Source organism: Budorcas taxicolor, chromosome 11 (genome assembly GCF_023091745.1).
Source record: "Budorcas taxicolor isolate Tak-1 chromosome 11, Takin1.1, whole genome shotgun sequence".
NCBI lineage: Eukaryota > Metazoa > Chordata > Mammalia > Artiodactyla > Bovidae > Budorcas > Budorcas taxicolor.
In genome coordinates this window covers 48,874,954-48,888,737 of record NC_068920.1, presented here as the reverse complement: position 1 = coordinate 48,888,737, position 13,784 = coordinate 48,874,954, and the positions used below count along the sequence as shown (strand labels likewise).

Genomic DNA, 13,784 nt, shown 5'->3' with positions numbered 1-13,784 from the left:
GTCTTCTCCTCCCAACCCTTTCCCATGGGTGCCCAAGGTGAGGGAAATCAGGCCACTGGTTATGGGAACTTCCTTCTTCTAGAGCTGTGACCCCACCCGGTTCCCACTCAAAGCAGATCAGAGTGCAAGTCAGAGGGGCATCTAATTATAAGGACAGTGGTGAATCAGCTCTAATTTACTATAAAATTGTCAGAAGCAAGCAAGTCCCAAACTTTGGTGTAATTAGTACCAATGTCTTGTGATGTGCAGGTTGGGAATGGCTGCCTGGAGGGCTAATCCGAGAGCAAACTCACCCAGAGAAGGGAGAGACCCCTTTTCCCTGTGATCCTGGGCCCTCGTGGCCACAGGAGTTTATATGTGAAGAGCGATGAGGAGGAAGGTGGTGTTTATTGCACACTGAGCACAGCAGGTCCTGTGCATGTCTCACGCTTCCTATGTGCACACCTGCACGTTACTCTGGCCCTGTGACAGTCCTGCAAGGGAGGAGAGACAGCCCTGTCACACAGGAGCAGTAACTCATCCTGGACACGTGATCTGTGAGTTGTCTAGGCTTGGGGTCCCTAACCCCTGGGCCGCTGACTGGTACGGATCCTTGGCCTGATAGGAACAGAGCTACAGAGCTGGAGGTTAGCAGTGGGTGAGCAAACAAAGCTCCATCTGTATTTACAGCCGCTCCCCATCGCTCACATTACTCCTTGAGCTCGGCCTCCTGTCAGATCAGCAGTGGCATAATGAATGTAATGTGCTTTAATTATCCCGAAACCATCCCCACAACCCTGTGGAAAAACTGTCTTCCAGGAAACCGGTCCCTGGTGCCCAAAAGGTTGGGGACCAGTGGTCTAGGCTGTCCCGAGTCCCCCTTTGGTACTCACAGGTCCTGGCCCTTCCCACTGGTTTCGTATTGATACCTTAGGGCGGTAGTATTTATTGCTTATTTCTCCAAAGCAGGGGTTAGAGGCCTGTGAAGGGTGCAACTGTGTGTGAGCAGGGTCTCCAAACCTGGGCAGGGCCTGGCACTAATGCTCACTCAACACTTGCTGAGAGATGAGTGAGCAAATGCAACAAAGTCACTCACAGACTAATTTGATCATGTTGCTCACCTGTCTCACCTCCTTAGTGGCTCCCTGATCGACTCAGAGTAACACTGAAGACCATACTGTGACCTACAAGGCCCTGTGCATTCCAGATTCTCCACCCCCAAGCCCATCTCCTGCACTGTCCCCTCCTTGTTGCTTTTGGCTGCCCGCTGTGGCATGCAGGATCTTAGTTCCCTGGCCAGAGATTGAACCTGTGCCCCCTGCAATGGAAGTGTGGAATCTTAACCACTGGAGCACCAAGGAAATCCCTCCTTAATGCAGGTTCAATCCACTGGCTTCCTGCTGTCCTTCAAACACACCCCAGGGCCTTCTATGTGCTGCTTCTTGACGCCCTTTTGCCTCAGATACCAGCATGCCTCTCTCTCTCTCCTTTGCTTAGGGTTCATCTAACCGTCATCTCCTCAGAGAGGGCCCCTCCCCGACCACCTCATTTAAAACGTCACCCTGTCACTCTCTATCGTCTTATGCTCTTCTTTTCCTTTGTGACACTTACCACCACTGGAAATCGTCATTTACCTATTCGTTTATGTGCTTATTGTGTTTCCCCTGTCCTATTGCGTGTCCGCTGTAAGCTCGACATGGAGACGGGGCCCCCGTGTTTCGTTCACTGCTGCATCCGCAGTGCCTAGCACGGACCCTGGCACATAGCTGTTCAGCACATTTTTGTGGAACAAAAGAGGGGAAAAAAGAGAGCGAGGAGAACACACAGCAACATCTGTGCTATTTTTCAAAGGACAAAGGAAAACAAAGAACTCTAGTAAAAGAATCCAATTTACTTCAGTTTAAGGCAAATTCCACACAGAGACTGTCTCAGAGACGGGCACAGGACCAGACAGCATAGAAATGCCACCATCATGCATGATGGGAAGGGAAGCAGTGTCCACAACAGACGTGGTGTGGCCTGGTCTCCACCAGGCATGGGAGGTTCAGTGGGCAGAGGAGCCCCATGCAGCAGGAGGGACTGGCATGCATGACCTGTTCCCCAGGTGGGTAAAGGCTGGGCAGCTGCGGGGAGGCCCAGGCATGAGATCATCTTTCTCACCTTTCCCACAACAGGGGCAAGGGCTCTGGCTCAGAGGCCAGGAGCCCAAGGCTGAGGGACTAGGGTGGATTTGGGGTGATGGGATGGAACAGGGTGACCCTAGAGCCAAGACGGCCTTAAAGGGCAGCACTAGTGAGGAGTGGGATGGGGAAGCTGGACATGGGACGACCATGGACTCTCAAACCATTAGAGCTGAAGGTAAACCCAGGGCCATCTGGTCAACCCTCTTGCCTTACAGATGTGGAAACTGAGATCCAGAAGGTAGAAAGGCCTTGCTTGGGATCCTGCAGCCAGCAGGGGCTGGAGGCAGGGTTAAACCCAGGGATCCCCCATCCCCATGGGATAGAGGGGCAGTGTCAGAGTGCTGGAGCAGGGCTGCTTTTTGCCCAAGCCTCCAGGTGGTAGAGGATTGCACCCCAAGGACCCTGGGCAGCCTCTGGGGAGAGAAGGGGCTGTCTGAGGCCAGCAGCCAACTGCTAAGGTCCCTATGGGCACAGACCAGGAGAGGCCTGTGGATTTCTGTCTAGAACCAGCATCATACTGGGCTGGAGAGGCATGAGGAAGGACTCTGTGCCTGATAAGCTTCCATTCCTCGCCCACCACGCGGCCTCCATCCACTACCACGGCGTCTCCTTCATGGGTCTGTAGTACTCCCGCTACATGCAAGGGTCCCAGGGAGGGGGTCACGTGTTTGGGCATTCCTCAAAACCCAGCAGCCTCATGGGGTTCATTAGAAACAGGGACAGGAGAGATACCGAGGTGGGGGTCAGGGGGCTGGTATAGGAGTAGACCACAGGAGCGGGCGACCTGGCGGTGGGAAGCTCAGCCCAGGCTCCGGGTGATAAAGGAGCAGACGAAGATTGCCTAGGTGGGCTGAGGGGGACCCCGATGGTCCTGATTAGCATCTTCCTGGCTGGTCCAGAACCAGGCGTCGGTGAAAGAAGAGAAGGAGGGGCCCAGATCCCCAACTCCATCACCTGTACCTCCAGACTTCGGGGAATGGAGCAGTGTGGGAGGAGTCTCCAGAAGCCCCGCCCCGCCAGCCTCCCAGGCACACGTGTTCCATAGGCTGGGCAGGGTGGACCGCAGCAGGGTCTGGGCGCCCCGCCCACCTTTCTACTGGCCTAAGCCCCAGCCATCTGAGCAGACCACACGCTCAGATGTGTGTGTGCAGCGGGGAAGCTGGGGGTGTGCGGGCCGGGGACTGTGGGGGAGAGCGAGCCGTGGCCGTGGGCGGGGAACGCGGGCGGATGCCCTGTGCCTTCATGTAGGACACCAGCTGGTCGGGGATCTCGGCCAGCACGTCACGGGCCAGGCGCGCCATGCTCAGCACGTGATTGCCCGTGCGGTCCACGTAGTCCCTGAAGGGCACGAACTGTCCAGCAGGGGGAGGCAGGGTGAGGCCAGGTCTCCCTCTGGACACCAGCCCCCACCCCCTAAATCTCCAGGCCTGGGCTCCTGTCCCACTTCTGCCCAGCCTCTGCCTGGCTTGCCCCAAGCCTTCCTCACCATAGTGATTCTCTAAAGGGCTGTACCATAGTCATTATTCTTTCATTCACTCAAAAAATAACTTCCTGAACACTGTTCATGCCAGGATACACTACTGAACAAGATTCCTTAATCTCTGATGAAGTATCTGCACCAAGCAGAGCCACTTAGCAGAACTTAGCAGACGCTCAGGAAATGCTGACGGGAATGCCGGGTTTCTGGGAAACGGACCCTGCAGGCCTCCTCCCACCTCTGCAGCAGAGTCCCTCCTGTCTCTTTGGGTTCCCCTTCTGGCCCAACACCTACAGTCCCACTCCTATGGCTTTCTCCTGGGAGATGCCTGCCCCCACCCCCACCCCCACCCCGGTGCCTCAGGCTCACGCCTGCCTCCAGGCCTTTGCACACACCTCCCAGACTGCCCCCCCCAACTGTGGTCCCCACATCTGGAATGACCCCTCCCCCATCTCAATTTTTTAATGGGGGAGGAGGCAGTATGGAGACTGTCGGGTGTTTTTTATTCTGAATCTCCTAAGCCCCAGGGCCTCAGTCTGCAGCAGAGTCACAGAGGGGTGTGTGCTTACTGAGGCGCATTCTGAGGCTTGACTGGACAGGGATTCCCCGAGGACAAAGACCTGTCTGCTGTTACATTTGCCATTCTCTGAGGGGAGGCTGGCACTGATTCAGTGAACCAGGCAACACTCATTCTTGAAAAGGGCTGCAGCAGCCCTTTAGACACCGCCTCCACCTTCACAGGGTTTGCCACCTCACTTAGGAAGGCAGCCCGGCAGAAAGCAACAGAAGGTGCAAGAAACTAGGCCTCTGTGTTCTACAGGAGACACTGCAGGCTCAGGGAGGGCTGGGTGTGAGCGTTGCAGTTGGGGTAACACCAGGCTAGGGGTGAGTCTCAGACATGGTGAGGCGGGTGTCCAGCCCCACAACTGACTCCTATCTCCTTCTATGATGGCCAAGCCATTCTAGGACTACCAATGCCTGCCTGCAGGGCCCCTTTCCAGAGAAGCCCCCAGAAGGGGGCGTGAGGTCAGCCTGGCTAGGGGGGCTCTTGCGTTTTCTGTGGGGAAAGCCAAGGTCTGGGCTTCACCTGGACAATGTCCCGCTCGGCCAGCTTTCCCCGGGAGGAGATCCTCACATCATCGCCATCTAGCTCCACCATGGCTGTTGGGGGGAGGGGGTAAAGACAAGGGGTGGGGGAACTAACCGGAGGGCACCTGAGCCTGGCAGGACAGAGGCCGCCAGCCCAGGCCCCCATGTCAGAGATGAGAAAGCTGAAGCCAGGAGACAGGAGAGGCCCAGTCCCGGGCAGCCCTCCCCGCCACCCCCGCAGGCTCCCAGGGTGGAGGCTGGAGGAGTGACTTGGGGCCTCCTCCCCACAGCCTTGGGGTGTGGGTGTGGGGTACGCACCTTGACACACCCCTCCCTGTGCAAACAAATGCACTCTCACACCCTGCCTGCTCACCCAGACAGTCTCGCACAGACTGGGGTATGAGTCCTTGCTCTTTTGGGAGGGGTCACTCCCAAGGGCCTGAAGCCTCTGGGGAAACATGTCAGGGGGCGGTGGGGACTCACCGTCGAACTCTGCCTGGCCCACGCCGATGATGATGATGGACATGGGGAGCTTGGCGGCCTGAGAAGCAATGTGGGAGACAACGCAGGAGGTGGAGGGGGGTGGGAAGGGTGGGGGCCCAGCCGAGGGGCCAGTTAAAAGAAAGGGGAGATCGTGGGTAGGGAAGGGAAGGCGTGGGCCAACAGAAGAAAGGGAGGCGGTCAGGGAAGAAATGGAGAAGAGGAGGATGGAGACACACGGAGAAACACAGCAAAAGAGGGAGGCGGGAAAGAGGGCACCGACCAAAGGGAATGGAAGTGGGGACACCAGAGAGGAAGCGGGAATCGAGAAGGAGGGAGGCAGAGGGGAGGCGGGTCACAGGTCTGCTTCTGCAAGACACCCCGTCCTCTCCTCTGCCTCTGGACCTCCATCAGGTGGGCCTGGAGGGAGGGCCAGCTGTGGCCAGAGCCCCTGTGCAGGGAGACCACCCCGTGGGGGGGTTCCACATTTCCAGGTCTCCACCTCTCGGGACCTCCCATCTCTTCTACCTGGCCAAGCTGGGCTGGGGTCTGGGGCAGCAGCCCCAGAGGTGGGTTAACGAGAGAGCCATAGGAGTCTGGAGGGAGTGGACCACCCAGTGTGATGAAGAGGTGGGTACAGAGTTTGCTAGTCGGATCCTTCATCAGCTGGAACCCCCTCTGCCCCCCAAACCCTGCTGTTGGCCCTCCAGGCTTTATAGCGAGAAACCAGGAGTGGTCCCAAAGATGCCCCAAACCAGGAGAAGAGAAGCCATGCCCCACAGGTCTCCCCAAAGGAGGCAAGAAGGTGTACCCCCAGATTTCCCCACCCCCTGTCCCCACCCCCCGCTCACGTTGACGATCGCCTCCTTGGTCTGCGCCATGTCTGAGATGACCCCGTCTGTGATGATGAGCAGCACCGAGTACTGGGAGCCGTCCTGCACTGCGGCCGCATTCCTGGGGCAGGGCAGGGGGCAGCAGTCTGTCTGCTGGGACGCTGGGCACGCCGACCCCCCGCACAAGGACCCTGAACCCTGGTGCGACAGCTCTTTGGTGGGAGGGGGATCTTTTTAGGGTCAGGGCGTCCCCAAAAGTAAATCAGTGGGAAGAGACGCGCCCTCCCGCCTTCCTGAGAAGACGGGGACGGAAGGAAGCCCCTTGCGAGCTGCAGGGAGGGCTGTCCAGTGACCCCGTGCTCACCTGGCCACGTGGGTGACCACGGGGGCGAAGTTGGTGGGGCCGTAGAGCTGCACCGTGCGCAGGCTGTGGTGGTAGGCCTCTAGGATGCCGTCAATGCCGCAGCACGAGGGGTTCTCCTGGTTGCCATTCTGGAAGCACAGGGGGTGGGGAGCTGAGCCCAGGAAGGAAGGAGGGGTGGGAAGGAGGGCAGAGGGGTGGTCTGGGGGGCGGCTGAGCCAGGATGGAGGAGGCCTGCAGGCCTGGGCCCTCCTAGACTCTTCTCTGGTGGGGGCTCAGGGGTGGGGGCTGGGGAGAGAGCCCCAAGGCCCACCATGAAGGGCAGCACAAGCTCCAGGTGAGCAGTGTCCAGACGGGCTCTTTGTCCTACTCCCTGTATCTGCTCAGACACCTCCTCCCATCCTAGAATTACCTGCAGTTGTTCAGACCCCTTTAATCCTCATTTCTGAGGTCTTAGGGAATAGTTCAGCCATGACTCCACTCCACCTCCACAGGGTCTTGTTGGGAAAAGGGGGGCAGAGCCCACTGTGGGTGGCTTCACAGGGGAGATGATTGTGACCGAGGTGGAGAGTGGGGTTCTGATCCGAGCTCCGATACAAGTCCCGCTCCAACCCCCAGCATGCAGCCTGCCCTGACAAAGCCCGCAGCTCAAGTCCCCAGGCGGGCAGGATGGGCAAGGCCCCCGACCCCAGGCCACAGCCCTTTCTCCCGGGGTCTTCTACCAGCGGGAACTCGTGGGACACCCTGCCGTCTGGGGGCAGCTTGGCCCCGAAGCCGAGGGCGGGGAACATCTTGTCGCTGTCATAGTGCTGGATGATCTCCCCGACGGCGGTCAGCGCCAGTGCGTAGGCGTTCAGCTGGTAGGGGCTCATGTAGTGCAGCGATGTGGACTGCGAGGGGGTTCCCTGCGAAGTGGGGAGAAGGGGGGACACTGGGTGGCCCGGACACGCCAAGTCACCGGGCTCGGAATGCAGAAGAGGGTGTCCAGGGGCATCCCTTTCCTTCCCTTACTGAGCATTCAATTCTCGAGCAAACCATGGCTGCGAAACCCTCCGAATGGAGCCTGAGTCCCCTCTCTGTGAATCTAGCCTCTTGCTCGTAGGACTGAAGCAGCCTGATCTCCGGGTCTCTGCCTTGTGTCCACACTCAGCACACCTGTCAGGGTGAGTCTACATCAAAACTCACCTAATCACACCTCTTCTCTGCTCAAAATGCCCCGATGTTTCCATTTCACCCAGAGCTGAGTCTGAAGTCCTTACGAGGGCCCACACAGCCCCATTGGAGCTGGCCTCCAGTGACACCTCTCCACATCTCCTACCATCCCGTTACTCCCTCGGTTCCAGCCTCGCGCCATCCCCGCCTCAGGGGCTTGGCAAAGGCTGTTCCCTCCGCTCTGGGACACTTCCACAGATGTGCACATGCCTCGCTCCCTCCCTCTTCAGGTCTGCTGCGGTCTTCCCTGGAGCCTGTTGAAAGCTACAGTCCCCACCCCTCTTCCTGGCTTGTTCTCCATAGCCCTTATCACCACTGATACGGTCCATATTTTAGTTACTTGTTTATTAACGAGAGTAGTACAGCACAGGCTGCCAAGTATTAACCCTCTTTCTGCTTCCTGCTGTGTGATCTTGGATACGAATGCTTAACCACTCAGCCTCAGTCTCCCCAGCAGTAGAATGGGGGCAACAATAGTCCCCAGGCTTCCCTGGTGGCTCAGATGGTAAAGAATCTGCCTGGAATCCAGGAGACCCGAGTTCAATTCCTAGGTCGAGAAGATCCCCTGGAGAAGGGAATGGGAATCTACTTGCAGTATTTTTGCCTGGAGAATCCCACGGACAGAGGAGCCTGGCGGGCTACGGCCTATGAGATCGCAAAGAGTCAGACACAGCTTGTCGACTAACACTACACTATACTAATGACAGGCCCCGCCTCACTGGCCTATTGTGAGGATTAAACAGATGTTACTGTAACTCTCCTCATTGTTATGAATACTAAGCCCCGCACCTCAGCTCTGACATCTCAGCACTCCGCTGTGGTAGGGCCTGCAGAGAGAGGCTTCTGACATGCCTGCGGACTACCAGACCTGAGGAACTTCTGATTGAGCAGGGATTAATGCGGGTCCAGAATCCAAGGAAGGTTGTCATGGCTCTGACAGTTAGGCACTGATTGCTCCCAACCGCTCGGCCACCCTGGAGAAGTCAGGGAAGGAAGGAAGCTGGGGCAGCGTGAGCAAAGGCGAGGCCTGGAGCCCCCGCGTGCCCGCCTCCCAGTCCTGCCTCTGCCTGCCTCCGGCCTGCGGGCTGGCCTGCACATTATGCTTCTGCTCGCGCACGGTCGCTCAGTCATGTCTGACGCTTTGCGACCCCAGGGACCGTAGCCCGCCAGGCTCCTCTGTCCGTGGGATTCTCCAGGCAAGAGTACCTGGAGTGGGTTGCCATGCCCTCCTCCAGGGAATCGTCTCTTACGTCTCCTGCATTGGCAAGCAGGCTCTTTATCGCTAGTGCCACCGGGGAAGCCCCGGCCTGCACAGGGGGTGTGCAGTTTGATCCTGTGAGGAAACACCTCTGCCCCGGGGCTCCCCTACTCCCCCAGGGAGGCTGGGCGTCCTCAAGAGCAAGGCTCAGGGTATGTGGGCCCAGAGCCCGGCTTTGCGAGTGACCACGATCCAATCAGCGAATACCTTTGCCACCTTTGCTGTATCTTTGGTTCTCCAGGCCCACGTTCCTCTTCTTTGGGAGGATGAGGCCAGAGAGTACGGAAGACCTGGCGTCCAGCTAGGGACAACTACCACAGTCCTGGAAAGCCCTCCCCTTTCCAGGCCCCCAGCCCCCATCCAGCTCCTCCGCCCATGCCTGCTACTCACCATTGGAGGCTGTGAAATCAATGGCCACTGTGAAGTTGATCTGGGTCCTAGAAGAAGGAGGACAACAGGGGAGTTAGCTGGCCAAAGGCAGGGCTGTGGGGAGGGTGAAGCATCCTGGACCGGAGTGAGAACCCCGGCTTCCGCCCCAGCCCCGCTGCATGCCATGTATGAAGCCTGGGTGAAGCATTTGTCTCCTTCAGGTCTGGAAAACTGGAAGAGTAGCATCCGCCCCACCCTCCCCCAGAGGCCTGCTGTGAGCATCAGAAGAGTGAGGCAGTGGGACAGCTCTCCAAAGATGTTCACATTCTGCTGGGCACATGGCTACTACGATCACTTATTTCCTCTCCAAACCCTGCCCCTGGGCCCCTCCCGGAGGCCAGTAAAGTAGGGTTTCCCTGTATTCCTGGCTCAGATTTGGAGTCAGATTCAGGGTTAAAGCTGATTTAGCCTTACTGTTTAACCTGGCAAAAAAAAAAAGACAAACAGGCATTGCGCATCACCTGAGAGAAGAACAAAACACCACCCATGAAGCTGTCTTGCCAAAAAAATGGAACTGGAATCAGCTGAGCTTCCAGAACTATCTACCAGTGGTTTACAGGAAACACAGGGGACAGAAGAATACGTTAAGTGAGGGTCTGTGGGGGATGCAGGGGGAGCCTGTGGGAAATTCTGTAGGAGCACTACTGGAAGGTCCCCCCTGGGCCAGCAGCATCAGAATCACATGGGAATCTGTGAGGAGTCTCAGGCCCCAGTAGACCTACTGAACCAGAATCCCCTGGTGGGGTGCAGGAATTTGTTTTAGCAAGCCCTTCAGGCACTTGGGGGAACCACTAGATGAAAAGATAATGAGGAATTCCCTGGTGGTCCAGTGGTTAGAACTGGGCACCTTCTCTGCTGAGGGCACCCCGGTTCAACCCCTGGTTGGGGAACGAAGATCCCACAAGGAGCGGCGTGATCAAAAAACAAAAGATAGTTATGAGACAAATCAACCAATCTCAATATATGGACCTTGCCTCGATTTTGCATTCAAATAAGCCAATTCAAAAACATTATAAGACAACTGGAGAAATTTGAGTACTGACTAGACAGTTGGCATTAAGGAACTACTGGTTTTTAGGTGCGATTTTGGTATTGCTGTTATATTTTACAAAGAGAGAGTCCTTTTCTATTTTAGAGACACATCCTGAAGTAATTAGGGGATGAGACATGATGTCTGGAGCTTCAAAATAATTGGGTGGAAGGGTGAATGTGTGGAACAAGACTCTGTGAGCTGGTAACTGTCGAATCTGGGTGGAGGGTACTCGGGGGTTTATCACACCGTCTCTCCACTTCTGCCTGTGTTTGGAATTTTTCCATAACAAAAAAAAAATTAGGCTTTGAGGATTCATATTCAGGGTTAAAACTTTCTGAGGGTTTGGCTGTTCTAGGTTCCGTGCCAGATGCTGACAAAACAAAGCTGACGAGACACGAATCCCTGATAAAGTCTAGTCTCGTGATTCTCACACACAGTGAGTGTAGAGTCACCAGGGGAGCTTGTTTACAAAGACTGTCCCAGGGCCTCCCTCCCAGGGAGGGAGTTAGTCTGAGATGGGGCCCCAGAATCAGCAAACATCGCCTGCCTTCAAGTAGCGATTCTGAGGAGGGGGCTCTGGGATCCCACCCGGGAAGACTCTGCTCTGAGTTTTGACCATGGATGATATACGGTGAGGTTGCTTCCCAGGTGGCAGTAGTGCTAAAGAACCCGCCTGCCAGTGCAGGAGACATCAGAGACCCGGGTTTGATCGCTGGGTCCGGAAGACCCCCTGGAGGAGGGCATGGCAGCCCACTGCAGTATTCTTGCTTGGAGAATCCCATGGACAGAGGAGCCTGGCAGGCTACGGTCCATGGGGTCACGAAGAGTCCACATGACTGAAGTGACTTAGCACGCACGCAGGGCTCACCTCACGTGCACTGAGGAGACAGTCCCTATCAGAAACCACAGCCCTCGCTGCACTTGATCACAGCTGAGCTGCTGCTCAGGGAACCTTCCATCTCCGGGAAGGGGGAAGGACCTGGTGAGCAGGAGACCCCACCCAGGGTCTGCTGGCCAGGGACAGTCCTCCCCACACGCCTTCCCCTTGTCTGCTGCCCTCGGCCAGAGCATTCAGTAGACTCCAAGCTCTGAAGGAGAAGGAGCCACAGGGTGGCAAGAGGCGGTTCTGGCCTGCAGGACTACAGCTGAGGGACCCTGTCAGCCTGGCTCTTCCAAATAGAGGGTGAGAGAAGGGACTTCTCTGGTGGTCCAATGGTTAAGACTGCACCTTCCAATGCAGTGAGAGTTCAAAGCCTGGTTGGGAAGCTAAGACCCTACATGCCTCGTGGCCAAAAAAACACAAAATATAAAACAGAAGCATTGTTGTAACTCTTGAGAGTCCCTTGGACTGCAAGGAGATCATACCAGTCCATCCTAAAAGGAAATCAGTCCTGAATATTCATTGGAAGGACGGATGCTGATGCTGAAACTCCAATACTTTGGCCACCTGATGCGAAGAACTGACTCATTGGAAAAGACCCTGATGCTGGGAAAGACTGAAGGCAGGAGGAGAAGGGGACAACAGAGGATGAGGTGGTTGCATGGCATCACCGACTCAATGGACATGAGTTTGAGTAAGCTCCAGGAGTCAATGATGGACAGGGAAGCATGGTGTGCTGCAGTCCATGGGGTCGCAAAGACTCAGACATGACTGAGCAACTGAACTGAACTGAATATTGTAACAAATTCCATAAATATTTTACAAAATGGTCCACATTAAAAAAAAAAAAAAAAAGGTGAGGGAGAAGCAGGCTTTTCACTCCTTAAGTAGTCTTTCCTGCTCTCGTTCTGAAATGGCTCAGGGAAGGAAGGGACTGAAAAGCAGGTACTTTTGTCAAAAAGTGACTCCCTGCAGGCTCGCCTCTCCTGCCTAAGGGCAAGGACAGGCTGCTCAGCAACCAGTTCCATCTCTGACTCCAAGGGGACAGAGGCACCTAGAACCTTCCTCCTGGTCCAGGTGGGTGAGGGAGGAGAGAGTCCCTAGACAAACGCCTCCATCAGCTGCCTGCCTGGACATGCATGCTGGCCTCTCGCTCCCTAGAGCCAGCTCCCTCACCCAGGCTCTCCAGAGTGTGAAGAGAGGAGAGGAGGAGGGCCAGGGCTTGCCTCTGTGAGCGCCCTCTCAGCAAGATGACGAGACCTCACAGCACCCAGCCCTTGGACTCATCCATCTCTCTCACACCCCACCTCGTAGCTATGAGGCGGATTCAATGGTGGTGGTGGTGGCGGTTGAGTCGCTCGGTCGTGTCTGACTCTTTGCGACCCCGTGGACTGCAGTCTGCAGGCTTCTCTGTCCATGGTGTTCTCCAGGCAAGGATACTGGAGCAGGTTGCCATTTCCTTCTCCAGGGGATCTTCCCAACCCAGGAATCAAACCCAGGTCTCCTGCACTGCAGGCAGATTCTTTACCAACTGAGCCACAAGGGAAGCTCGGTGGATTCATTACTATGGAAGAAACGCAGCCTGTGGATGACGGGATGAACCCTGCCGCTGACTAAGCGGTGTGGCCTCGGACATCTTCTGTAAAATGGAGATAATCATCTTCCCTGGCCCCCTGTATCCTGTAAATTGGGGGCAGTCTGCCCACGGACAGAGGAGCCTGGCAGGCTACAGCCCACAGGGTCACAGAGTCGGGCACACCCCACTTAGCGTGCATGCATGCAAATGGGAAGGATAAACAGGATGAGGGTTGCTTGAAAATTACCATGGGATATCAGGGGTGGTTTTTCAATAGGATAGAGCACAGAGCAGTTCTGATCGGGGAAGGAGCAAGGGCAGGGGCTGGAGTTGACGTGGGGGAGGGACGGGGAGGCCTCTGGGGGACTGCGGGAAGGGCATGTGCTCAGCGGGGACAAGGAGAGCTGCAAGCCTGTGGGTTGCAGGCTCGAGGCAGCAGGGAGTCACATCATGGGAGAGTAAGTGTGGCTTCCCAGGGCCTGACTCCTCCCTCTGCCCTGAGAACCAGGCGGCCAAGCGCCGGCTTGGCTGGGATGAACCTTTGGCAATGGCCCCGCCTGTCTCCTTTCCAGACAGGTGTAGTCACTCACCTGCCTGCACCTGTGGGCTCTCGGCTACCCACACCCCTGCCCCGGCACCTGTCCCGGCAGGGAGCGTGCTGGGCAGGACCTCACTGCAGAGTCAGGCTCTTTCCTCATGAGCTGTTTGGCCGGAGTCTCCAGATTTCTCTGCTTGCTTTGGCCCGGAGGCCCACCCCTCTGGTTGTCTCTGTTCCTTAAACTTGTGTTGGACCATCCCCTGGCCTCTGTCCCAGTTTCTCCTGTGGTCCCTAATGACACTGGGCAGATTAATCACCGCCTCCCAGACAGACCATATCAGAAGCTCAGAGCAGGAAGGAACCTTAGAATTCACTAAATGCCAACCTCTCTGTGTAAGCGGAGGAGATGGATGCCCAGGGAGGGAAAGTGATGTGCCCAAAGTACCCCAGCCAGTT

General features: G+C 56.5%; 1 protein-coding gene across 1 annotated transcript in view; it reads right to left on the bottom strand.

Annotated features, from left to right (window-relative positions):
* Positions 1-3,295: 3,295 nt before the first annotated feature.
* Positions 3,296-13,784, bottom strand: part of CPNE5 (copine 5) — a 99,570-nt gene continuing 89,081 nt past the window's right edge. The window contains exons 16-22 of the mRNA XM_052648476.1: positions 9,259-9,309; positions 7,125-7,302; positions 6,406-6,533; positions 6,060-6,162; positions 5,212-5,269; positions 4,727-4,800; positions 3,296-3,514 (exon numbers count right to left, since the gene is read on the bottom strand). Coding sequence (XP_052504436.1) covers positions 3,296-3,514; positions 4,727-4,800; positions 5,212-5,269; positions 6,060-6,162; positions 6,406-6,533; positions 7,125-7,302; positions 9,259-9,309 — 811 coding nt within the window. The remainder of the gene's footprint in view (positions 3,515-4,726; positions 4,801-5,211; positions 5,270-6,059; positions 6,163-6,405; positions 6,534-7,124; positions 7,303-9,258; positions 9,310-13,784) is intronic.